The sequence below is a fragment of the Pezoporus flaviventris genome, unplaced genomic scaffold (genome assembly GCF_033815535.1).
Source record: "Pezoporus flaviventris isolate CSIRO_AGI_PZ_B2104156 unplaced genomic scaffold, CSIRO_AGI_Pfla_v1 ptg000044l, whole genome shotgun sequence".
NCBI lineage: Eukaryota > Metazoa > Chordata > Aves > Psittaciformes > Psittacidae > Pezoporus > Pezoporus flaviventris.
This window is the reverse complement of record NW_026892592.1, coordinates 705,020-729,992: the sequence shown is the minus strand read 5'-3', so window position 1 is coordinate 729,992 and position 24,973 is coordinate 705,020. Positions and strand designations below refer to the sequence as shown.

Sequence of the window (24,973 nt, the reverse complement as noted above, 5' to 3'; positions counted from 1 at the left end):
GGAGCGGGGCCCTGCGCCCGCGCTGCCACATGGGCAGCAGCTGATTGTCGCCCGGCTGCTTGGCCGCGCCCCGGGCAGGAGCGAGGCGGGTGGAGCGACCCGGCTGGCGTCCACACACATCTCACTTCCCTCGCCGTCTCGGTTTCCCCTTCATCTACGGGGGCCCGGAGCCCTCGGCGGTCCTTTCCGGGAGTGACGGCGGCGGCGGCGGCCTCGGAGCGCCCTCGCCCCTGCGGGCTCGGCGCGGGGAGGATGTCTGGGGCGAGGATGGGTTTTCGCCCGTAGTTGCCCGTGCCTCCCCTGCTTCCTTCTGCCCTTTCTCGTTTCCCGGGGGCGGCGCGGCCCCGTTCCTCACGGGGGGGCTGTCGCTCGCCTTCCTCCGGCCCTGCGGTGCCCATATGGGGGGTAAGCAGAGCACGGCGGCCCGTTCGCGAGGCCCCTTCCCGGGGGTGTCGACGGATGACAGTGCCGTGCCGCCGCCGGGAGGTGGGGGGGGGGCGTCCCCCTTCGGCCATTACCGGGCGGCCGGCGGCGGCGCCATGGGGCTGCGCAGCCGCTCAGTCAGCTCGGTGGCTGGTATGGGCATGGAGCCCGCGGCGGCCGGCGCCGTCCCCTTCGGGTTGTACGCGGCTGCGGCAGGGGAAGCCGGGCGGGCTCCGGGCGGCGGCGGCGGTCCGGTCTCCGACTCCACGTACGCCCATGGCAACGGTTACCAGGAAACGGGAGGCGGTCACCATAGAGACGGGATGCTGTACCTGGGCGCCAGGGCCTCGCTGGCCGACGCGCTGCCCCTCCACATCGCACCGCGGTGGTTCAGCTCGCACAGTGGTGAGTGCTGGCTCCCCGGAGCGTTCCCTACGGCTTCCTTTCCTTCAGTGGGTGCCCGGGTGTGGCAGTGGGCATAGTTCGCCTGGGACCAGGATGGGAGAGGGGCTGCTCCGTTTTGGCCGGCTGGTCAACGCCCCTTGTGCTAAGCCTGAAGGAAGGACCTTCATCCTCTCCCTGGTGCGGGGGATGGTGTCTGTGTCAAGGTCGAGGGAGGAAGCTTTCTGGAAGGGAGGTAGCTTGGCTCTGGGATGTGAAGCAGTGGATATCCTACACACATCCTCCCCACTTTGCCCTGGGGGAAAGTGGTCTGAGGGTGCTGTAGCTTGAGCACTGGGTTTTGAAGACCAGGCTGAGCTCCTCATGCTGCTTCTGAAGGTGTTTGGGGAGTGCCAGTCAGGTGTAGTGGTTCCCACACCTTAGAAGCTGGGAAAGGGGTAGAGGAAGCCTTTGAAAGTAAGGTGTGGGATTCCCCCCCCCCCCCTTTATTTTCATCTGATAAAGGGCCAGGGTGAGGCTGAAGTGGGTTTTCTCATTGAAGCCAGCTGGCACTGTTGTGGTGCTGTGGAGGAAGCAGAGGAGGAACTGCCTGCCTCTTTAGTGGGGCTGGGGAGCTTGCAGGAAACATGTCAGGTCAAGGGAATTGTAAGGTTGTCCCCATCTTCACCCTCCGGGCTGGACCCTTCTGTGGGTCCTGGTGTCTGGAGAAGGAGCTCTGGCTGTGAGTAGGGTTGTGTCACTGACCTAGTTTTGGCTGGGTACAGGGAGCAAGATGGGAGGTCCTCCCTTTCCCTCCTTGATACAAGGGAAGTAATTTCAGGGATGTCTCCTTGTGTTTCCTGGAATAGTCTGGGATTTTTCTCCTACCCATCCCCTTTGCAAACACTGTACGTTCTCTTTGCATGACATGATCTGGGAATTTCATAATACCACTTGGGACAATGCTTCATCAGTTGAAACTGAACCAGTGGACAAGAACAAAGTGCAAAATGAGGCATGTGGGGGCCCATTTTCCTCCTTTCATCTTGGGATTTTTCCCCATTACCCAGTCTCCAGAGGCTGCTCTTCTCAGTTAGATGAAAGCTCTGTGTCTTGCATTACATCCTCAATGGTAGAACACCCTGGGCCCTCTTCCTATTGATCTGGATAAGCCGGGTTCTTGCAGTCCTTTCTGGCAGATGGAGAGTGCTGGCTGGCGTGTGAAAACAAGTGCTTCTGCAAACTTTCTTGCTCCGTGACCTTGTGCAGGCTGTGCTGCTGCTCTGGGTTTTAAACACAGAAAGAAACTAAGGTACAGCATCATTCCAGGTATTTCATAAGCCTCTGTATGAACGAGTGCCATGGGGCCTTCTGCTGTGCCTGGTGCTGGAGGGAGGAGGGTTTTGTTACAGAAACACCCTGGAGCTAATCTGCATGTAGAGGTAGTCCTTTTGAGAGTATCAGTTACATTAAATGATAGTTCTCAAGCTGCAATGCTGAGAGGCAAAGACCTGCTCATAAAAATAAACTAGCTGCAAAATGGAGTAAGCTTTTTCTGATAGCTCGAGTGAGTTAGTGCAGTGCTGCTAAGTTAAAGCCAATGCCTTGGAAGATTGCAGCATGAGCTGTGGGAAGTGCTGCAGGAACTGAGTTTCTCTGCTGCCTCTTTTGAGGCCCTCTGAGAATGTTTGAGCTGTGCTGAAGCAGCAGTGAGAGCAGTTCAGTCCGTGCTGAAGCCTCTCTTGGTGGTGGTTCTTCCTCATTGCTAACTAATAGTAAAAGGAGCAGAGGATGCTTAAAAACCATCCCGAAAACCATAGCAGCTGGTTAACCTATAGCAGGGTAGGCAGGAGTTACTTTTTTCTTCCCCCTTGTCTCCTCATCAACCTGCTCCTTTCATGGTGTTGAGCCACTCCATTAGCCACTGGAAAGTGCTGAAGCATCAGTGCTCCAGTAAATGGAGAGGAGTTTTGACATTGCTGTGCCTGACTGTCCCTGCTCCTTTTGAAATATGACTCAAGGGTGGGAATGAGGGAGATCACCAACACACTGAACCCACTCAGCAGGATGTGTGCCTGGGGATCCCTGGGGTCTGCCTGAATTGCTGTACTGCCTCAGTAGAGGAACCCCCCCCCAAACTCTGTGACTAACAGGTCTGTAGAGTGGATCCTTGCCCTGCCTGCCCCTTTCCTCCTGCCTCTGCACAGGTTGGAGACTTGGACAGTGCCAGTGGGGAAGGTTGTGCACATAGGCTTGCTCTTCCAGGAGTACTTGGGTTTGGGGGTAGAGCCAGGAGCCTCAAAGTGCAGCTTGGGCTCTGTGGGGACCCCAGTGGGACAGCAAGGAGCCCTGGCTTAACAGCAGTGATAAAATGCTGCTGTTGCAGCAGCATGTCTGTGATAACAGGAGCATGCAGATAGGCTTGGCACCTTGCTGCTCCCTCTATCTGCGATGCTGAGCCTATCAGCAGGGACCCTGAGGAGTGAGATGGGGTGGGCTTGAGATCTTTTCCTTGGCTGGTCTTGACTCCTTTCCCCCCTCTGCAGTTGAAGGCTTGCAGAAGAGCCAGGCATGCCCAGAGAGGGAGAGACAAGTGCTGGGAAGCCTGTGCAGGGGGAGGTTGTGAAGTGGTCCCCAGGGCCAGCATGTGCTGCAGCATCACTGTAGGGAGCTGTGTGTCATGACAGTCAGCAAGAAGAGCCCACTGCTGAATCCTCCAGGCTCTGCCACAGCTGCTGGGGTGCAGGGACAGCAGGAGCAGTTGTGTACTGATGGCCTTTGCCCTTCCAGGGTGAGGGAAGGAAAGCTACTGCTCTTAGGAATGGCAAAGTTTAAATGTCTTTCAAATGGTGTGGGTGAGGGGGCTCTGACCTTTGTGGTGAAGCTTGTCCCTCTCTCTAAGGCAACAGCACATCCTTGGGTAAGTGGATCCTGCTTCCTGATGGGGATTTTCCAAGGCGTGTCTGGATCCACACAAGCAATGTAACTGCTCCAGCACCACCTGAAGCTGCTCTGGGATTTCCCTTTCTGCCCAGGGTTTGAGATCCGCTTCCTGCTTATGCAGGTGGAAGATGACAAAACAGCTTTTGCAACTTTGGAGTTAGCTTGTAGTGCTTGACCCTGTCTCTGTAGCTTCATGACCATTAGGACTTCTCAGCAAAGCCAAGGCTATCAGGAAGAAGGGATTAAAAGGAGATGTGGTTTAATGCTGCATGCCTCCAGCTTTGTATGGTTCTCTTGGTATCACTCATGCTACTCATCTTCATCAGAGGATCTCAGGGAGTTTGCAGAAGCTGTAAATAGCTTAAAGTTTATCCGGAATTCCCCCTCATCACCCAAAGCCCTCGAGTGTTTGAAGCTCTAATAAATCCATATCTCCTCATATGCTGGCTAGCCCAGGGAAATGCCTAGCTCATCCTTGTGTGCTGTGCTGTCAAGAATGTTGTAAGCTTTCCATGCGCTGACAAAACAGGCTGTTTGTCCTGGATGCTGGCAGCAGCAAGGTCAGGAGGTCTCCTTTGCCAAAGCAGCTGCTACTTTCTCAGCAGCACCTTTCCTGGAGCAGGAGGACCCCACCTGGGGAAGATCAAAGGGTGGCTGGTGCAGAGATGGCAGCCAGGCTGTTGGGTTGGGTCCTCCTCCAGGCAGCTTTAGAGAGGGAAACGAGCTGGAAGTGCTCTTTAATCTGCTTCTGGAGTAAGGGATGTGAAATAGGGATCACTTGTTGGAGGATGAGCTGAAAGTCTGTGTAAATACCTGTGCTGGGCCACCCTGGTTTCTGCCTGGCTGGGGAGAGGCATGTCTGTGGTGAACCCTTGTTGTTCTCTGCCAGCTTCAATCCTGAGCCTTTTCTCATTTGGCAATCCTCACTCCTGGGCTAGTCCTGCCATTGCAGTCTCCACCAGAACCAGAAGCCTTAATTCTAGCTGGCTAGTCAGTGAGTCCACTTTAAGCCCTGACTTTCCTGACACCAACTTTTCAACATGTAGAAATTGTATGTGCTTCCCTCGCTCCTTATGGGTGCTAGGCCAGGGGAAGTGCACCCCAAGGTCTGCAGGAACTTGCCTTTATAAATCTATTTTTGCCAGTGGAAATTTCCGAAGGAGGCTGTCCTCAAGCTGTTTTTTTGAGGGTTTGGCTCTAGTGATTGCCTGGCAGCTGGGTTGGGCACCCACAGCATTGCCAGGCCTGTGGATCATAGAATCATAGAATGGCTAGGGTTGGAAAGTATCTGCCTCCCTGTCGTGGTTTAAACCCAGTCAGGTAATTCGTTCGCTCACTTCCCCCCCCCTTTCTTGCCCTCCCCCTGCTCTCGGAGGGACGGAGAGGAGAATCAAAAGAATGCAACTCCCACGGGTTGAGATAAGAACAGTTTAGTAACTAAGGTATAACACAAATCACTACTGCTACCACCAATGATAATAATGATAAAGGAAATAACAAGGGAACAGAATACAACACCTCACCACCCGCTGACCGATAACTCGCCCCCCAAGCCCGACCAAGCTCCGACCGATACCTCCTCCAACCCTGCAGTCTCCCAGCCCTTCCGGCTAACTCCCAGTTACATCCCGGGCATGACGTGCTGTGGTATGGAATAGCTCTTTGGTCAGTTTGGGTCAGGTGTCCTGTCTCTGCTTCCTCCCAGCTTCCCCTCCTCCCTGGCAGAGCATGAGGCTCACAAAGTCCTTGGCCAAACCAAAACATCTCTATCAGCTCTGTTCCCGAGCCGAAAGTCAAAACACTGCACTGCACCAGCTACCAAGGAGGGGAAACATGACTGCTACTGCTGAACCCAGGACATTATCCACCCCTTATTCCATACCATTCACGTCATGCTCAGATCCCACATTTTCAATATACCATCACTCTTATCTCGGTGCACTCTTATCTTAGTGCATGGACCAGTCCCTATAAAGCTGCTGCGTCCATCTGGTCCATGTCAGGCTCCATCTCTTGTAACAGTCTTCCAGAGCAGGAGAGACTGTGTGCAGTGTTCACACGCGTGAATAACCTGGGCAATAGTGTCCATTGTTAAGTCCACCCCTCGATCATGAGTCCATCCGTATGTTGCATCTCTGCTCTGATGGCCTGAAGTGCCATGGGCCCACCAGGCTTAAAATAATTCACTGTCCCCTTCAGCAGTTTCTGCAGCTTGTTGTTGGGGACTCCATACAGCTGCCTTCCATCTCCGATGCTTCCAAAGCACTGGAGGGGCCCAGTGGACTAGATACTTGCCCATACTGTCCCACACACCCTGCCACTCATGACTGTCCAGCCTTGGGGAAAACCTCTTGGTCCCCCTGAATTGTCGTCTAACCCCAGACAAGACCCAAACCTGACTCTGCTTAACTTTTGAGATCAGACAAAATGGTTGTGGGTAGAACACAGTCTGTGTGTGTGCCAACATGCTGATCCCCATCACAATCAGCAGGCAGGTCCCAAGGATACCCAAAGGCCATTCAAAACCTTCAGAACTCTCAGTTGATGCTGCTGTACTTGTCACTGGAGCTGGTGTAGCTGCTGTGCTTGCCAGCTCTCCCACCACCAGCTTCTCTTTTCCTGAGCCCAGCTCTTCCTCCTCTGCCTTGCTGGGAAATGCTGCGTGGTCTCCTGCATCCTCCTGGGGCTCGGCGGGTGGCTGCCGGGGAATGCTCTCGGCCGTCGCGGGGCTCGGCTCCTCCGCGGGGCTCGGCTCCTCCGCGGGGCTCGGCTCCTCCGCCGCCTTATCTCGCTGCTCGGCAGCCGCTTCCTTCTGCTCCTCGACCGCCCCGGCCTCCTCCACCGGCAGCCGTCCCCTGGCGGCCTCCGGCCCCGCTCCCGCCGCCGCTTGGTCCCCGGGGCCGCTCTCCCGGGCCGCTTCAGCAGCCGCCGGCTCCCGGGACCGCTCCCCCTCAGCTCCCCGCAGCCTCACGAAGATGGAGAGTAGGGTGAGGGCCAGGACGGTGAAGAGCAGCCGGACGGCCAGGTACAAGTCCACGGCCACGTCCGTCCCGCCCTGCTGCTGGAGCCCACCCGTATTACAAGCCATTGCCATAAAGCACAGTGAGACAAGAACCTTAGCCCAGGCCCCACACTTGATAAACACTAACACACCAAATACCGGCTCTACGTAAGTTACAACGGTCTGAAGCTGTGAGATCAAGAAGAACAACTCTGATACCCAATAAATCAGCATTGTGACAAATGACTATTAATCCAGTCAGATCTGTCGTTATCTCAACCCTTCGTGCCCCACGTTGGGCGCCAAAAAGAACTGTCGTGGTTTAAACCCAGTCAGGTAATTCGTTCGCTCACTTCCCCCCCCCTTTCTTGCCCTCCCCCTGCTCTCGGAGGGACGGAGAGGAGAATCAAAAGAATGCAACTCCCACGGGTTGAGATAAGAACAGTTTAGTAACTAAGGTATAACACAAATCACTACTGCTACCACCAATGATAATAATGATAAAGGAAATAACAAGGGAACAGAATACAACACCTCACCACCCGCTGACCGATAACTCGCTCCCCAAGCCCGACCAAGCTCCGACCGATACCTCCTCCAACCCTGCAGTCTCCCCGCCCTTCCGGCTAACTCCCAGTTACATCCCGGGCATGACGTGCTGTGGTATGGAATAGCTCTTTGGTCAGTTTGGGTCAGGTGTCCTGTCTCTGCTTCCTCCCGGCTTCCCCTCCTCCCTGGCAGAGCATGAGGCTCACAAAGTCCTTGGCCAAACCAAAACATCTCTATCAGCTCTGTTCCCGAGCCGAAAGTCAAAACACTGCACTGCACCAGCTACCAAGGAGGGGAAACATGACTGCTACTGCTGAACCCAGGACACTCCCCCACATCGCATGAGGCTTGGGCTTTTATACTGACCAAAATGCACACTCATTCCGACACAGGTGGCCAGCCTGTGTTGGAAGAAGTGGCCAGCAATGTCTATAAAGGTCTCCAAGGGTTGATAGAAACATGGACATACTTATATTTACCAACTTCTAGTACATGAGCATCACAGAGAGACTCTATCAAATGAGTTGTATATGGGGTTCCAAGTCCACGGTCCGTCACAGTCTGCCTGATACCCCTGATAAGAGCATACGAGAGACCTTCCCACCGTGGGTCTTGATCCAGCACATACACCACCAGGAAAGCACATAATACGTCTGCATCCACCACTGGTCTCACTTCTCCCTTTACAGCTGTGCATTTAATATGAGGATCTGGGGGATATAAATTAGGCTCCTTTTCCAGATGAATAGGCTCCAGGTCAAAAGGACCATCCAGGTCAGCATCAGAATTATCAGGCATCAGAACCTCAGGAGCAGCAACAGCAGTCTGATGAACATGCACAGGCTCCTTCTCGGGGTCAATAGGGCCTGAATCAAAAAGATTGTCTTCATCTCTGTCCTCAGTCTTCACAGCCGTGGCGGCAACTGGCAGAGGTTGGGGGGGGGGGGGGGGGGGGGTAGGGGAACGACAACTGGGCTCCACGATCTCATTTTTTGACTTTAACGTCTCTAAAATAGATCTCCAAATGACTAACAAATTTTTCACAGTGTCATTGCCTTTTGTAACTGCATCCCACAATTTAACTCCTGCCCCATTCCACAAAGCGACCTCAAATATGGTAGACTTATCAATCTCTGAATAATGCATCATCAACCATTTCAACATTAAATATAAGTCTGTCTCTTTAAAGGTTACTCCCTTCACCTTAAGGACTGAAAACATCCATAAAACAGCGGCTTCTTCCTTAGTGATTTTTTTCCCAAGTCCCAAGCTCAAAGGCTTCATTAACCCCCTGGATCAGCTCTTTTTCTTTACTCCAGAGCAATAGTCTTTGACAGATTATCGTCATACTCTATCCCTCTCGCCGAGAGGATATGCTGGAAAACCTTAAGGATGACCATTTCTTCTTTACTTAATTGATTCCCCATCCTAATCCTCTTCCAGACCCGTTGGGTGTTACCTTATTTGCACTGCGCAGTGTCTTCTGGGCTCACAAGGCTCCATTCTGAGGCATCTACCTCCTGATCCTGGTCCTGCTGGATCGAACCCAGCCGATGTCCCTGCGGCTCCGCGTTTTCCACTTTCTTCGGTGCCACGCACTTTAATTCCTTCAGTTTCGATATGAAAAATAGGGGGGTGCCCCACATTGGGCGCCAGTTGCCGCAGAAAATATATGGACTCAGTCAGAGACCAATGTGATCAGACAAAAGCCATTTATTGCAAAGCCTTAACTCCTTATATACTATTTCTTACATGTACTTACAGTGATTTGGTATATTATGATTGGATACATGTCTTGAAGACCCTTAGTGACTAACATATAATTGGTTAAGCACAGGTTTGAGAACTTGACCTCGAAAGCTTGCTAACAGTCCACAGTTCTCGTAACTCAGTGAATTCCAGCTTCTTCTTATCTTGCTTGCTTAAGCTTCCTCAAGCCTCTCATGGCCTTGCTGTATCTTTCGGGATTATTCAGAGTTCATGTACCAATTATCCATTCTCCTGTGAGAACACTGTCTCCACACCTTGCCCAGCATTTTATTTTCTGGGGCTGCTGGCTTTAAGGAGTTTCCACATCCTCTGTGCCTCTCTGCCTGTTGCTGCCTCAAAAGGCAGCTGGATTCATTCTCCCCTTGACTTTCTCCATGGTTTCTCTGATTGTGGCTCAGTAGCTCAGTGGTAGTGTTGGGGGCACTACTCTGCATTGCAGCTTGGTGTGGTGGGTGTTTGGGGACTGGATTTTTTGGAGTAGTCTTTGTCACCAGCGATGGAAAACCCACAGTTCCTCCTGCAGCCAGGGTAATTGCAGTAATCCATTTGGGAGCTTTCCCTACATAGTGATGGAACTGCATTTCATCAACAGTGCTGCAGGGAAATTGGATTCACCTTTCAATCCATCCATTCATCCAAGGCCTGTACATCGGTGGCTGGGGAAAATGAAGGGGGAGAGTTGATGGCTCAAATTACTGTCCGCAGGGAGGTCGAGTCAGTGTGGACTGAGGTCAGTTTTGCGGCCTGATGTCTGTTAAGTTCTTGAGCAGGATGGGGTGAGGCTGACCACCCTGCCTGAGCTGCCTTGGCCTTCCAGGTTATCCCTACCCAGATCTTGCTGCTTTGAGCTGTTGTCCATCTGCTTATTTATTGCAGTGTTGATTTCATAGCCCTTTAAGTCTGCTGTTTGCCTGGATCTTACCTTTCCAAGGGTGGTTGTAGACACCTTTGACTTCTTTTTGCTTACTATATGAAGCAGACAGCACCCTTGTGGCTGGTTCTGGGTGAGTATTTCATGGGGAACTCTGCTTCCCACGGCCCTGCCCAGCTTTGGAAGTGGGGGTACACTGTGCTCCCCTGGGTGTTGCATTGGTGGTTTTTCTTTCTCCTGGAGAAGAGAGGGCTTGAAATCCCACAGCTGGGATTTTTGTCATCTGCAGCCCCACTGTTTCCTTCCTGCTCCCAACAGCCGCTGGCTATGGGACAGCTCAGCCCTTCCTGTGTTTGAGGGTGGCATGTGTTGAAGCGAAGGGGGGAAGCAGGAGCAGAGGAGATGGGACAGCCAGGCAGGGTTGTTCCTGCCTGTGGCATGGTGTGCAGCCCACCTTTCCTTGCTAGCAGGATCTGGCATGGGTGTACGTCTATGGCTGGAGAAGGGGAGCTCATGCTGACTGGCTGGGCAGTTTGGTGCTGTTGAGCATCCCTCCCCTCCTGTACCATGCACAGCAGAGGTGCTTGATCATCCTGCAGGTCTGCACCCCACCTTTTCCCTCCCTGCTGTCCTGGTAGCTGGGAGCATTCACTGGGCATCCCTTAGCAATTCCAGACCCTCCTGTGGAGCAGGGAGATGCTCTTTGCCATGCATCTCTTCCTATCATGCCAGGGGCAGCTGAGGTTAGGGTTTGCTTTGCAGTGTGCTCCTGCCTAGGGCTTTTTCCCAATGATGTCTTTCTGCAGAAAAAACAGTGTTAATTGGCCACAGGTGTTTCCCAGCCATGTGCTGCCTGTGGCTGTAGCTCTGTGTGCATTTTGTCTCTGTTTGCTGCCTGCTACTTAAAAGTTGCCCTTTCTCTACCCTGAAAAGCAGTGCCTTGTGCTTCCCACACACCCCAGGGGCTGGGAGTCTTGCTGCCCAGGGAGGAGGTGTCTCAGGAGCTGGATGGGATTGTTTCCTGGCAGGAGGGGGTACATGGGTGAGATCAGTGCTGTGCTCTGCTCCCTCTGCCAGCATCACAAAGCCGGGGCATGTCATCGTGTCTCTCCAGAGTGTCCTTTCATCCTCCCCACCGAGATGAGCTGAAGCTGAGGCATGATGGAGCCTTGGCAGTATCAAGGCATGAGTGTTTTGCTTTGGAAAAACCCAGGGTTCAGGAGGGAGAGAGCTAGGGAGCTGCTGTGTCACCCCACATCCTCAGATCCGGTTGTGTTTGGGAGTAGCTTAGGTCAGTCTTTTGCACTTGAGCCTTCTGGAAAGCAGGAGTTCCTCTGGCAGCTTGGCAGCAGCTGGAGCCCACAGCAGGGACTCCGTGGATGCCTCCCAACGATGGCTTAGGAGTGACTCACACCTGGTCCCCACATGACATTTCCTCACTGCTCCCTCCCAGCCAAAGCATTCCAACTCTCCCTTTCAGCTCTGCTTTCCAAGTCTCCACATCCCACTTTGCTGCTGGAAGATCCCCTGTGATCCTTCATTTGGACTCCCAGGACACCCCCCACCGCCCCCATTGCCCTGTTGGCTCTGTGCATCTTGCAGATGCTGCTGCTGCCTGCAGCAGGGCTTGTGGTTGGGCTTCCTCCTTTGTGCAGTAGTCAGGAAGGAAGAAGCAGGTGCATAGGCAAACCCTTTGGAAATTCCCAGGTGTCTACAGGATACCTCTTCTCTTTCGGCAGTGAATTTGAAACCCGGAGACTCCCTCGAGAGGTAGGGAATTTAGTGCCAGGACATCCTTGCTGCTCTTGTGTGCTATGAGATGGCCTCAGGCTGGTTTTGTGACTAGCAGGAGCCCTGAATGAGCTAGAAACTCAGTAAATTCAAGCCCTGCAGCCCCATGTCAGGAGTCTAAAGTGTTAATGCCTTTGCTGGGCTGTTGCCTGGGATCCCTCTGCTTAACTTTGCTTTTCTCTGGGATGCTAAAATTAGCTTTGGGCTACACTTCCTTATGAAGCCTGTTCCCAGCAACCGGGGGTGTATTTCTGCAGTAAAGTAGGACTGGCAGGCAGGGTGAGGTTGCCTTTCTCATCCAGGTCTGGAGGATCTGATTCTGCAGCATAGACTGGGCTATAGGAGGGAGATGCTCCCTACCTGTAGAATAGGTAGCAAGTGCTTTGTTGACAGACAGAGCATAGTCCTTCGTGTGACAGGTTCTTGGTGTGACTGTGGGCTGCCTCCTGGCCCCATTGCAAGAAAAAATCACCAGCTGCATTTCTCAGAGGCAGGTAGAGCATCATTTCCATGGTGGGTGATGCTCTCAGAAGATGATACTGTCCTGGGTTCAGCAGTAGCAGTCATTTTTCTCCTTCTTAGTAGCTGGTGCAGTGCTGTGTTTTTGACTTTCAGGGTGGGAACAGCGCTGATAACACTGATGTTTTTAGTTACTGTTCAAATGCTTAGTCTGACCAAGGACTTTCTGAGTCTCATGCTCTGCCAGGGAGGAGAGGAAGCTGGGAGGAAGCAGAGACAGGACACCTGACCCAAACTAGCCAAAGAGGTATTCCATACCACAGCATGTCATGCCCAAACTGGGGGGAGTTACGTGGAGCGGACAGACCGCTGCTTGGATTGGGCTGGGTATTGGTTGGTGGGTGGTGAGTGGTTGTATTCTCTTCCCTTGTTATTTCCCTTATTATTATTAATGGTGGTAGCAGTAGTGGTTTTGTGTTATGCCTTAGTTACTGGATTGTTCTTATCTCAACCCATGGGAGTTACATTCTTTTGATTCTCCTCCCCATCCCTCCGGGAGCAGGGGGGGAGTGAGAGAGCGGCTACATGGTTCTGAGTTACGGCTGGGCTTAAACCACGACAATATGTATGCAATGTAATGAATATGTATATTTGATGCCTATATAATCACTCTTTGGTGCTCAGAGAGACACGCTTGGAGGAACTATCCCCCACGTCTCCCAGCGCCGCAATAAAGAATAACTTCTTGTCAACTTAAACCTTGTAGACGACTTCTTAGAGTTTTTTCTACGAATCAGTACGTAGTGAATAAAAGACAGACTAGGAACAACACAGGCCCCCTCCGGAAGCTATCAGGAGAACTGGCTACCCTGGATTTGGAGAAGGCTGAGGTTCTGAATGACTTCTTTGCCTCAGTCTTTACTGGCAAATGTTCTAACCACACCACACAATTCTTGGAAGGCAGATGCAGGGACTGTGAGAATGAAGACCTTAGGCCCACTGTGGAAGAGGATCTGGTTCGAGACCATCTTAAGAACCTGAATGTGCACAAGTCCATGGGACCTGATGAAATCCACCCACGGGTCCTGAAGGAGCTGGCAAATGAAGTTGCTAAGCCACTGTCCATCATATTTGAAAAATCATGGTAGTCAGGTGAAGTTCCTGACGACTGGAAAAAGTTCAAGGTCGTACACCTGGGTCAGAGCAATCCCAGGCACAGCTACAGGTTGGGCAGAGAAGAGATTCAGAGCAGCCCCCCTGCAGAGAAGGACTTGGGGGTGTTGGTTGATGAGAAAATGAAGAAGAAAATGAGCCAGCAGCATGTGCTTGCAGACCAGAAAGCCAACCGTATCCTGGGCTGCATCAAAAGGAGTGTGACTAGCTGGTCAAAGGAGGCGGCCCTGCCCCTCTACTCTGCTCTCGTGAGACCTCACTTGGAGTATTGTGTGCATTTCTGGTGTCCTCAACATAAAAAGGACATGGAACTGTTGGAACAAGTCCAGAAGAGGGCCACGAGGATGATCAGGAGGCTGGAGCCCCTTCCATATGAAGACAGGCTGAGAAAGTTGGGGCTGCTCGGCCTGGAGAAGAGAAGGCTGCATGGAGACCTCATAGCAGCCTTCCAGTATCTGAAGGGGGCCTATAGGGATGCTGGAGATGGACTCTTCATTAGGGACTGTAGTGATAGGACAAGGGGTAATGGGTTCAAACTTAAACAGGGGAGATTTAGATTGAATATAAGGAAGAAGTTCTTTACTGTAAGAGTATTGAGGCACTGGAATGGGTTGCCCAGAGAAGTTGTGAATGCTCCACCCCTGGCGGTGTTCAAGGCCAGGTTGGACGAGGCCTTGGGTGACATGGTTAATGTGGGGTGTCCTTGCACATGCCAGGGGGGCTGGAACTAGATGATCTTAAGGTCTTTTCCAACCCTAACTATTCTATGGTAACTTTCTCACTTTTTATTCACACATGCACACTCCTTTCTTCCTCTTTTTAACTCCTCAGAACAAAAACCAACCCACACTCCGACAGCAGAAAGCGTCCATGCTGTGGCAATGCCATCAGTTTTTCAAAACTGGATGCCTCTTAGGAGGTACTTTGGCTGTGGTTTCCCCCATGCTTCATTTAGAGGGTTGTGCCAGTGAAGACCTGGGAACAGCTCAACCTTTCCTGAGGGACAGTTCCACACAGGGGTGGTGACAGTAGTATCCTGAAGGTTCCCATTGGGGAATTTGGCAGGGCTTGGAAACTGCTGCTTCTCAGGACATTTTGCTTTGCTTGGTGTCTATCTGGTTGCAGACCTCTCCAACTCACAGCACATGGAAGTGTAGGCTGGCAGCAGTGGCTCTCACTACAGGAGAGCAGGACTTCATGGGACAACTGAGCTTAGTTTTACTGCTTCTCTACTATACTTAATTTCATTCAACTAACCCATTTCTTCTCTGGTGAGGTCTGGTGATGGAACATGTAGCACAAGGCTGCAGTCTTCTCTCTCTTTCCATGGGGCCCTGCAGCCAGCTTCACCCTGAGGCTCCCTGGCTGCAGGGTTCTCCCAGCAACGGGATGCAAGGGAAGGCAGAGGCAGAAGGCATGGCTGATGGGCCCTGACTGCTCATCATCAGCTGGGAATAAATGTAAAATACATTGCACATGACACAAATAACGCTTTTATTGTGCTGAATCTTGCAGAACTGAAACAGAAGGTATTTTTTCAGTTGAGTGTGCAGTAATGTGCTGTACTGGGTTCAGCAGTAGCAGTCATTTTTCTCCTCCTTAGTAGCTGGTGCAGTGCTGTGTTTTTGACTTTCAGCGTGGGAACAGCGCTGATAACACTGATGTTTTTGTTACTGCTCAAATGTTTAGTCTGATCAAGGACTTTCTGAGTCTCAAGCTCTGCCAGGGAGGAGAGGAAGCTGGGAGGAAGCAGAGACAGGGCACCTGACCCAAACTAGCCAAAGAGGTATTCCATACCACAGTACATCATGGCCGCCTGGTTGGTCAACATGAGGGGATCTGCCAACAGGGCTGGTCCAGCCTAGTCGGAAATTTTACATACTGTAGAGGGGGACAAAGTTTTTGTGGTGCACATAAAGAATTTGCTAGGGAAGACAGTCTGGGTTATTCCTGCTTCAGGTAAAGGCAAACCCACTCATGGGATTGCTTTTGCTCAGGGACCCAGATATATTTGGTGGGTAATGTGGGAACATGGGGAAGTCTGATGTATACCTCAAGGGGGTTTGATTTTAGGGGAAAACAGCCAATGAACTCAGTTGTATGTTGTTGCCTGCTATGTAATACTTTTAGAACCCACCAACTAGATGTCTTCAGGTCACCAGCAACTAGCCAAAGAGATATTCCATACTACAGCATGTCATGCCCGTATATAAACTGGGGGCAGTTACCTGAAAGGGCTAGATTACTGCCGGGGTTGGGCTGGGTATCGGTTGGTGAGTGGTGACCAGTTGTATTCTCTCCCCTTATTATTTCCCTTACCATTATTATTATTGGTGGTAACAGTAGTGGTTTTGTGTTATACCTTAGTTACTGGACTGTTCTTATTTCAACCCATGGGAGTTACATTCTTTCAGTTCTCTTCCCATTCCCTCTGGGAGCAGGGGGAGGAGGGGGGGGAGTGAGTGAGCGACTGCGTGGTTCTTAGTTACTGGCTGAGTTTAAACCACGACAGTTCTTTGTGGCACCAAAAGCGGGGCCCAAAGTGTTGAGGTAACGAAAGATCTGAACAGAGTGTGTCTAATCATATTTGTGATAAGCATTCATTTTTTCGGATTAATAGTCACTCCTCACAATGCTGATTTATTGGTTCTCAAATTTGTTGCTCTTGATCTCACAGTTTCAGCACGTTGTACCTTACTTACAGCCAGTATTTGCTGTGTTAGTGTTTATCGGCTGGGGGGCCTGGTCTAAGGTTCTTGTTTCACTGTACTTTATGGTAATGACTTGTAATACAATAGACTCATTGATCATGAAACTGGTCTGACTTGCGCTCCCAGTGTGACCATCACCTCTACACTTGGGAGGTATACAATGGAAGTTTTTAGCAATTACACTTCTTTTGTTTTCTCCTCCAGTGGTCAACCTATGAAGGAGACATTCCCTTACACCCCCAGCTCCCCTACCAGAGTATTTATAGCATCGTTTGAGAGTTTTGAAGGTTTTGATTGGCCTTTGAATACCTTTGAGACCTGCCTACTGATTGTGATGATTATTCCATGAAAGCTGTAGCTTCAGTCTCTGGTGAGCAGGTTCCCAGATGGAGTGGAAGAGCTGATTTTACTTCAGTTCCTGTGATAAAGAAGACTAATCCCTGTCTACAAGACTTAAGTGAACAATCTTGTGATGACTATTAGAGGGGCCCTGCCTCCAGCCAGGGTGAGTTAGGGGGCAATCGGATATCCTGGACTGTGTGGATCAGATGGCCTGGCACATCAGTCCCACAGAAGTATAAGGCTCTAGTAGATACCAGTGCATAGTGTACCCTAATGCCATTAAGCTATCAAGGAGTGGAACCAATCTGTATTTCTGGAGTGACAGGAGGATCCCAGGAGTTGACTGTACTGGAGGCTGAAATCAGCCTGACTGGGCGGAAATGGCAAAAGCACCCCATTGTGACTGGTCCAGAGGCTCCATGCATCCTTGGCATAGACTACCTCAGGAGAGGGTACTTCAAAGACCCAAAAGGGTACCAGTGGGCTTTTGGTATTGGGCTTTGGAGACAGAGGAAATTGAGCAGCTGTCCACCTTGCCTGGTCTCTCAGAGGATCCTTCTGTTGTAGGGTTGCTGAAAGTTGAAGAACAACAAGTGCCAATCACGACCACAGCAGTGCACCGGCGGCAATATTGCACCAACCGAGGCTCCCTGATTCCCATCCATCAGCTGATCCATAGACTGGAGAGCCAAGGAGTTATCAGCAGGACCTGCTCACCCTTTAATAGCCCCATATGGCCAGTGCGAAAGTCTAACGGGGGGTGGAGACTAACAGTAGACTATCATGGCCTGAATGAAGTCAGGATGGTGTCCTTGAGTGCTGCCATATCAGACATGCTAGAACTTCAGTATGAACTGAAGTCAAAGGCAGCCAAGTGGTATGCCACGACTGATATTGCCAATGCATTTTTCTCAATTCCTTTGGCAGCGCAATGCAGGCCACAGTTCACTTTTACTTGGAAGGGCATCCAGTACACTTGGAACCGACTGCCCCAGGGGTGGAAACACAGCCCTACCATTTGCCATGGACTGGTCTAGACTACCCTGGAACAGGGGTATGCTCCAGAACACCTGCAATACATTGATGACATTATCATGTGGGGTAATGCAGTGGAAGAAGTCTTTGAGAAAGGGAGGTAAATAATCCAAATCCTGCTGAAAGCTGGTTTTGCCATAAAATGGAGTAAGGTCAAGGGACCTGCACAGGAGATTCAATTTTGGGGAATAAAATGGCAAGATGGACGTCGCCAGATCCCCACAGATGTGATCAACAAGATAACAGCAATGTCTCCACCAACTAACAAGAAAGAAACACAAGCTTTCTTAGGTGTTGTGGGGTTTCTGGAGAATTCACACTCCAAATTACAGTTCGATTGTACGCCCTCACTATCATGTGACCCGGAAGAAGAATGATTTCAAATGGGGCCCTGAGCCACAAGAAGCCTTTGAACAAATTAAATGACTGAGAGTTCGTGCAGTAGCCCTTGGACCAGTCCAGACTGGCCCCGATGTGAAAAATGTACTCTGCTGCAGCTGGGGTCACTAGAAAAATGTGGAGTGAATTCATTTTCCAGGAAAAGTCAGGTCTGAATATCTTGGCTCTGCAGGTTTCCTTCACTTGGCTGGTGAGGAGGACAACTCCATGATCCCTCTTGGGGCTGTGCTGGAGCTCATGAGGGGTAAAGGAAGGGGAGGACTCAGAGTCCCTTCACTTCACCTAACCCCTCGTACTTCTGTGCTTCAGATTGACCAACTGGACACATAGGTGGGGTCTTTCTGTCCTTTTCGATCACTAGTATATTATTTTAAAGGTGATTCATCTCTTCCAGCTTCCACCTGATGCCAGTTCAGCTGGTGAGGTCAGGGAAGCTGCAGAAGGAGTTGGGATGCTCTGGGTTTGCTCAGCAAGGAGGAGACACCAAGACTGTACTTTAGTTGCATGCTTGGACTAAATATTCCCCGTCTTCTTCTTGTGCTCGGGCACATTCTGACTTGGTGTAAGCTATCTCCCTTGGCCAGGGGCCCAGGATGCCCTCTGGACGCATGGAGATGTGCTGTGCAGCTTAAGTGGACATCAGGCAGCCTGGGGCTTATCCCTGAGTCCCCTGGTGATCAGGTTGTCCCATGGGGTGGTGGCATGGAGGGAGGGACCCCTCCTGAGGTAGGCATATTCTGGGGATGCTACTATGCGCAGGACTTCTGGTTTATCCCACTGTGGTAGCAGGGTCCTGGGCAACTGGCTATGACTTTGGTGAGTGCTACTCTGTACGTGGTGGGTTGCTTGTGCTTGGGCTGCTGCTTCCCCCTGCCTTCAGGGTACATCATCCCTCACCAGCATTTTCTTCCCATTGCTGGAGGCACACCAAGCTAGCAGAGGGTTTGGTGATTGAATGTGGACATGTCATGTACCTTTTCCTGTGGTCAGGGATGTGTTTGCAGTTCCCATGGATACCATCCTACCCATCCCCAAGGGGAGCAGCCACTTCCACTTGCAGGATGTAGTGTGGCTTCTCTAAGATGCACAGGTTGCTGTGGGCATTACTTGTAGGCACAAGTGATGGGAATTTCCTGTCCCAGCTGTGTTTGAGATGTTTACAGGTGGGTTGGAAAGGTGTCTTGACCCTACCACCACCACCAAAGCTCTGGCAGCCTGTGTGGCAGTGCTTTTGCCACTGTGAGAATTAACTGCAGGGCTTTTTCAGCTTGCATAGGACCTGCTGGAGGTTTTCAGAGGTTCCCAGCTCTGCTTCACCCAGCTCTCTAAAATTAACCATGTAACCTTCCTAAAAATATTCAGAGGGTAGTAGCCCCTGGAAAGCACCAGTGCTGCTTGCTCTCAGCTTCTAGACCAAGCCATCAGAGAGATGAGATTACCTGCTAACCTGTCTCTCAAAGCCCTGGGAAGCTCTTGGCTTTCTTGAAGTCTTGTGCAGGATATGAGTCCAGGTCTGGATCTGAACCTGCCTTTCTGGGCCAGCCTGTTTCCCATCTTCTTCCTCACTTGCTCCTGGTGAGAGCTGGTGCCTGCCTGCACATCTCTGTGACATGTGGTGACATTGCCAGCTTCAGGTTTAATGTGCTGCAGGCAGGAGCATCACCAGCTGCCCAGGGTGCCTTGGGAAGGAGGAAGGGTCCATGGCCTTTCCCTGGAGCATCCCTAAGCCTCCCCATGGATGTGGGAGGCACAGGCGAGGAGAAGTAGCTGGGCCCTTTGTCTTTTTTTTTTTTTTTTTCATGCATGTGAGAGGAGGGTGAAAAGGGCTTGAGGAGGAGGGAGAGAGCAGAATTTTCCATGAGCAGCTGTCAAAATGTAATCTTCATTGCTTGGACTGGCATCTTAGGCAGAATAAATTAACGGGGATTTTGGGGAATGTGGAAAATCCCATAGCCTGGAGGAGGGCCGGCCATGGGGGGAGTAGCTCTTTCATCTGCAGGACCAGCTCTGGGCCCCAGCACCTGCCTGAGCCACAGAGGTATGCTCCGTGGTGCTGGGCTCCACTGTTGGGTGTCCCCTGGCCTCAGTGGGTTTTCTATCCACAACATTCCCCCAAAGGTCACCCAGAGAAGGGGTGAAGGAGTCAAACCCCCTTCCCTGCCTCCCCTTTCCCAGGCTCCAGTGCCTGCCATGGAGGGGGATGCAGGCAGTTACTTTTGCAATGCCAAGTATTTGTGCTGACAGCTGGGGTGCAGGGTGCCCCCTGCCCCAGGGGTCTTTCCACGCTGGCTCCTCACTCCTGCTTGGACCCAGGAATTTATGGAATTGCATTTTCACCCCGCTGCTCTGTCCTGTGAAATGCAGATCCAGGAAAGTGTGTGCACTTGGCTCAGCCCCCAGACCCATGCAGCAGCTAGCATCTGTGCCTGGAGCACATCACACATGTGGTGGGGTTTGAGCCTGGGCCCCTGCATCTGCACAATGTCCCCACATCCTTATCACAGGGGTATGGTGGCACTGGAGGTCCCTGTTCCCGTGCCAGCTGCTCTGGGAGCACTGAGGAGCATGATAGGTGTTCATGCTGGCTATTTATAACTGTGCTAAAGCTACCCCAGCTAGCAAAGAGGCCTGGAGACATGGCAACAGCGCTCACCAGAACCTGTAAAGGGTCCTGCACTTTCCCTGGCTCCTGCTGCTTCATGCCCTGGGCTGGGTGGTCTCATTCAGGACCCTCTCCCTTTGCCCTGGTTGCACATCTCACTGGATCCCTTTGGATGCTGCTGAAGCTGGTAGATCTGGTGCAGCCATTTAAAATAACACGTTGGCACAGAAAAGAGGGGGGACACACAGAGAAAATGAGGTCTTCCCTTGTGCACGGGGGATGGTACCTCACCTCTGCAAATGCCTTATCCTGACACCAATCTGGCAGTTGGAACACCTTTCCCAAAGGGAGCCCTTTGCAGCCACCCTGTGCCAGGGGCTTGCCACTGGAAACCAGTCCCCAGAGCTTCCCTGGTGCTGGGAGACCATCCTCCTTCAACCAGGATAGATTCAGCTGGAGACAGGCAGGCTGCCAGGGGAGCTGAGTGACAGGAAAGGTGTCTTGCAAGGGGAGGCTAGTTGGATCTTGCAGGAGGCAGGCTGGGAGGCTATCTGAGCCTGCTCTATAAATACACCAGGTGGATAAACACTTGGGAGAAGGAAAAATAGCACCCAACTATTTCAGCTAATGGGCACTGCTGCCACAAGGTATAAATCAGTCAGGAGTAAAATTAGGCTGGAGAGAAGGCAAGTCGGGGCTGCTGCCCATGAGGCTCCAGCTGCTGGTGTTGCCCTTTCATCTAGGCCTTGGTGCAAACAAGGCTGGACTCGCATCAGAGACCCTGTGGCAGGGATGTGTCCCTGCAGTGACACCCTGCCAGAGGGTCTCCCTGTTTTAGCAGGTCCCTTTAGAGCCAGTCTCCTGCTATCCATGATGCTCATCCTTGCTGTGCCCTCCCTGGGAATAACCACCCTCCAGAGGGGCAGGAGTTGGCATCCCTGTCCTAGGAGCTGGGAAGTAACTGCTCTCTCATTAGTAGCAATGATAAATACAGATTATCTTGACTGTTTGCATGGCAGAGGTCTGACCTGCCTACCCTTAAAGCCACCCACACTTTCTCCTTTCCAAGAAGCAAAAAATATGCACTTGCCATGTCCATGTGGTAGTAAACAAGAACCTGATTCATCCTTAGATAATTTGTGTACATTCCTCTACTTTCCTGAGAAGCCTTTGCATATATATGAAGAAAGCTCTTAAGCTTCACTGCAGTCAAATCTGATCTGCTTTTAGAAGTCAGGTCCTTAAATTACCCTCTCTGCAGGCAGGGAGTTGATAGATATTCTGGTGCAAACCCATGGTGGCATGCATGTGTTTAGCTGCGGCAGCTTGAGCCCCACTGCACTGGGCAGTGATAAACTGTGTGGCCTTGAGTTAGCCACAGTGGGACAACAAGAGTCCTGGGTGGGTGACCTGCAGGACTGGTTGGAGTTTTACTCTCTAAGAGTTTGGGGTTTAGTAAGCCTGGGTTTGGGGCAGCCTGGCTTGGTGGCACTGGGGATGATGCCATGGCAGTCTGTATGGCTCGAGCTTGTGGTGGCACTGGTGGGATACCCTGGCACCAGATGGGCTCCATCTTCATGCCCAAGCAAGGATGCAGAGCAGATCTGGCCAGCTTCATCCAAGAATCTGAGTTGCCAGGCAGTGCCAAAATCAAGCTGGGACACTAGCCTGCAGGGTCCCCTGCTCCTGGAGCTGGTGGCTGGCATTGGAGGGCTAAGCACCCACCTCACTCCTGCCAAAAGCTGGAGAAAGCAGCAATGTGGGCTCATGGCTCTGGCCTGCCAGTTCTCTGCTGCAGCCCTACAGCAAACCCTCCTTCCTTGCAGCTTTCCTGGCTTGCTGTGGCAGCAGGGACATCACCATCCAGGCACAGAGATGTGCCCCTGCCCTTGCCAGCTGCGGGTCCTGTGTGCCCTGGCTGCTCTTGCCCTTTGAGGCCTGGCAGCAGCTGGTGACCACTGTGCTCTGCCTTGGCATGCTCCCCGTGCCCTCTGCACAGCAGGCATGGGGATGACCAGCACGCCGGCTCAGGCAGCTATCCCCTCTCAGGTGGCTATCTCCCATGCTGGCACTGCTGGCAGCCAGCACAGGATGACCAGGTGCCCAGTGGGCACTGCATGGGGTCTGTGCCACCGTGCAGGCAGCAGGTGAGGGGCTGCCTGCTGCTGGGATATGGCATAGACTCTTCTGTTTCCCTCACTAAGGGCTCTTTCCGCTCTCCCTCCAGGTTTCAAGTGCCCCATTTGCTCCAAATCAGTGGCTTCTGATGAGATGGAAATGCACTTTATCATGTGTCTGAGCAAACCTCGCCTCTCCTACAATGGTAAGAGCCAGGTTCTGCAAGGGACACAGTGTCCTGCTGGCTTGGGATGGCTCCAGGCAGGCTGGAGACACCGCAGGCTGCATGAGCAGGCCGTTTGGATGGGCTTGCCGAAGGGCTGTGCTCCAGTGGGATGGTGCAGCTCACAGTCCTTGCTCAGCTCTGCTCTCCTGACATGGCTCAACCCCGCTGCTTGCACCTTTGGGGGACAGCCCACTCCCTGTGTTGCAGTGTGCTGTGCCAGAGGGATCTGTCCTGTCCGGGTGTCCTGCCTGGGGTAGAGGACATGTGTCCTCCTGGGTTGCCCCTCAGAAGGGTCATTGCTTTCCTCCCCTTGCTGGCAGTGAAGCTTACTAGGCTGAGCACTGCTCCTGCATCTCCCATCCTCTTGATGCTCACCGCCTACTCAGTGGTGCCTTTTTGGAAGCCAGCCCCATCCCGGCTGCCTCCACAGAGGTGGCCATGGGCTTCCCTCCATCCCGGGAATGGGAATGCCTCCACAGTGGACCACATCTCACCGTTGCCCTCTCCTCCCAGATGACGTGCTGACCAAGGACTCTGGTGAGTGTGTGATCTGCCTGGAGGAGCTGCTGCAGGGGGATACGATAGCCAGGCTGCCCTGCCTCTGCATCTATCACAAAAGGTACTGCATAGGGACCAGGGGACACAGCCAGGTGGGTGGCAGGGGGACAGTTGGGGACATCCTGAGGTTCAGCAGCATGGTGGTGACACACTTTCCTCTCTGCAGCTGTATAGACTCATGGTTTGAAGTGAACAGGTCTTGCCCGGAGCATCCTTCCAATTGACCTACTGGGCGTGCTTGCTGATTTCTCTCTAAGGTGAGCCTGCGGTGGGCTGGACAAATGAGATTTTCCTGTGCTGGGTTTAAATCCTGGGCTGGGAGGGTGAAATGAGCTGGCTGTGGCTCCTAGAATCATAGAATTAACTAGGTTGGAAAAGACCTTTAAGATCATCAAGTCGAACCATTACCCCAGGACTGCCAAGACCACTGATAAACCATATCACTGCAGGCTTCATCTACATGTTTTTTTAACACTTCCAGGGGTGGTGATTCCACCACTGCCCTGGGCAGCCTGTTTCAATATCTGATCACCCTCTCGGTGAAGAAATTGTTCCTAATATCCAATCTAAACCTCCCCTGGCACAGCTTGAGGCTGTTACCTCTTGTCCTGCTCCTCACCTGGGATCATCTCTCTCTGCCTTTTCAGGGCACCTTGCTATACCTGCTGTACCTCCTCTCCCCATCCCCCCTGCCCCTCCTGGAGTTTTGGGCTGACTTTAATTCCTCAAGAAGACAGAAATAAAACTTGAACCCACTTGGGACAACAGCGATTTTTTAAATTTGTTATTATTATAATATTTTAATTTGGTTTGTTGGATTTTATTGTATTTTTGCCCTTTTTCTGTTTTATTATTATTATTATTATTATTATTATTATTTAAACAATTTAAAATAAAGAACCATCCAGGAGAAGACAAGTGTGAGACCAGTGGAGCAACCCACTCTCCCCTCCACAGTTGCTGGTCACCAGGAGAGCTCTTCCTGCCAGTGAGGCCCCAGGGACACCCTCTGCCAAAACCCTGCCATGATGTTTGGCTTTTCACTCCAAAACAAAAGGGGGAACTGTTGGGGGAAAACAGCTGGCCAACCAGAACACATGGCATTCCTCATCGGTAACCCCCACCTGGACCTGCCCATGGGCTTTGCTCGGTGGTTTTGCACTGACTCAACAGGAATTTTCTCCTCTTTCTTGTCTCCCCTTTGGAGATCTCCACCCCAGGCCCAGCAGCTTGAGATGGGGAACTGGGGAACTCTGCCCCATGCTGGGAACGGGGACACTGCTCCCCTCTGCTGAGCCGCAGGGGTCTGTCTATCAAGTGTTGACAATGAGTAACAAAAAAAAAAAAAAGAAGAAAAAAAAATGGTAAAAAAAAAAACACCAACCACAACTGAAGCTTTGTGTTGACTGTCGCATTCTTCGATTTGAGCTTTCCTGCCCCAGTGATGTTTACAGACTGGTCACTTTAACTCAGCTATAACCACTCAGAGACTGGAGAGCCGCAGCATCCCACTGCCCCTCTGTCACCCCTTGCTGGGCTCCTCTTGCCAAAACTCCTTCCTTGCCATCTCCTTGGAGTTGAACCCTTTTGAGGAGGGGATGGGGAAGGTCCCCAATGGCCT

The 24,973-nt window shown here is 51.9% G+C and overlaps 1 protein-coding gene across 2 annotated transcripts; it reads left to right on the top strand.

Moving 5' to 3' along the window:
• The first annotated feature begins 398 nt into the window (after nucleotides 1–398).
• On the top strand, nucleotides 399–24,569 carry LOC133276336 (E3 ubiquitin-protein ligase ZNRF1-like). 2 transcript variants are annotated; one of them, XM_061467065.1, is made up of 5 exons: nucleotides 399–828; nucleotides 22,678–22,773; nucleotides 23,308–23,413; nucleotides 23,519–23,609; nucleotides 24,251–24,569. In XM_061467065.1, the coding sequence occupies exons 1-4, from the start codon at nucleotides 399–401 to the stop codon at nucleotides 23,574–23,576; spliced, it is 690 nt and encodes a 229-aa protein (XP_061323049.1). In that variant the 3' UTR covers nucleotides 23,577–23,609; nucleotides 24,251–24,569. The 2 variants fall into 2 exon arrangements, with proteins under 2 accessions (XP_061323049.1, XP_061323048.1); XM_061467064.1 differs by lacking the exon at nucleotides 24,251–24,569 and adding an exon at nucleotides 24,000–24,127.
• The last annotated feature ends 404 nt before the right edge of the window (nucleotides 24,570–24,973 follow it).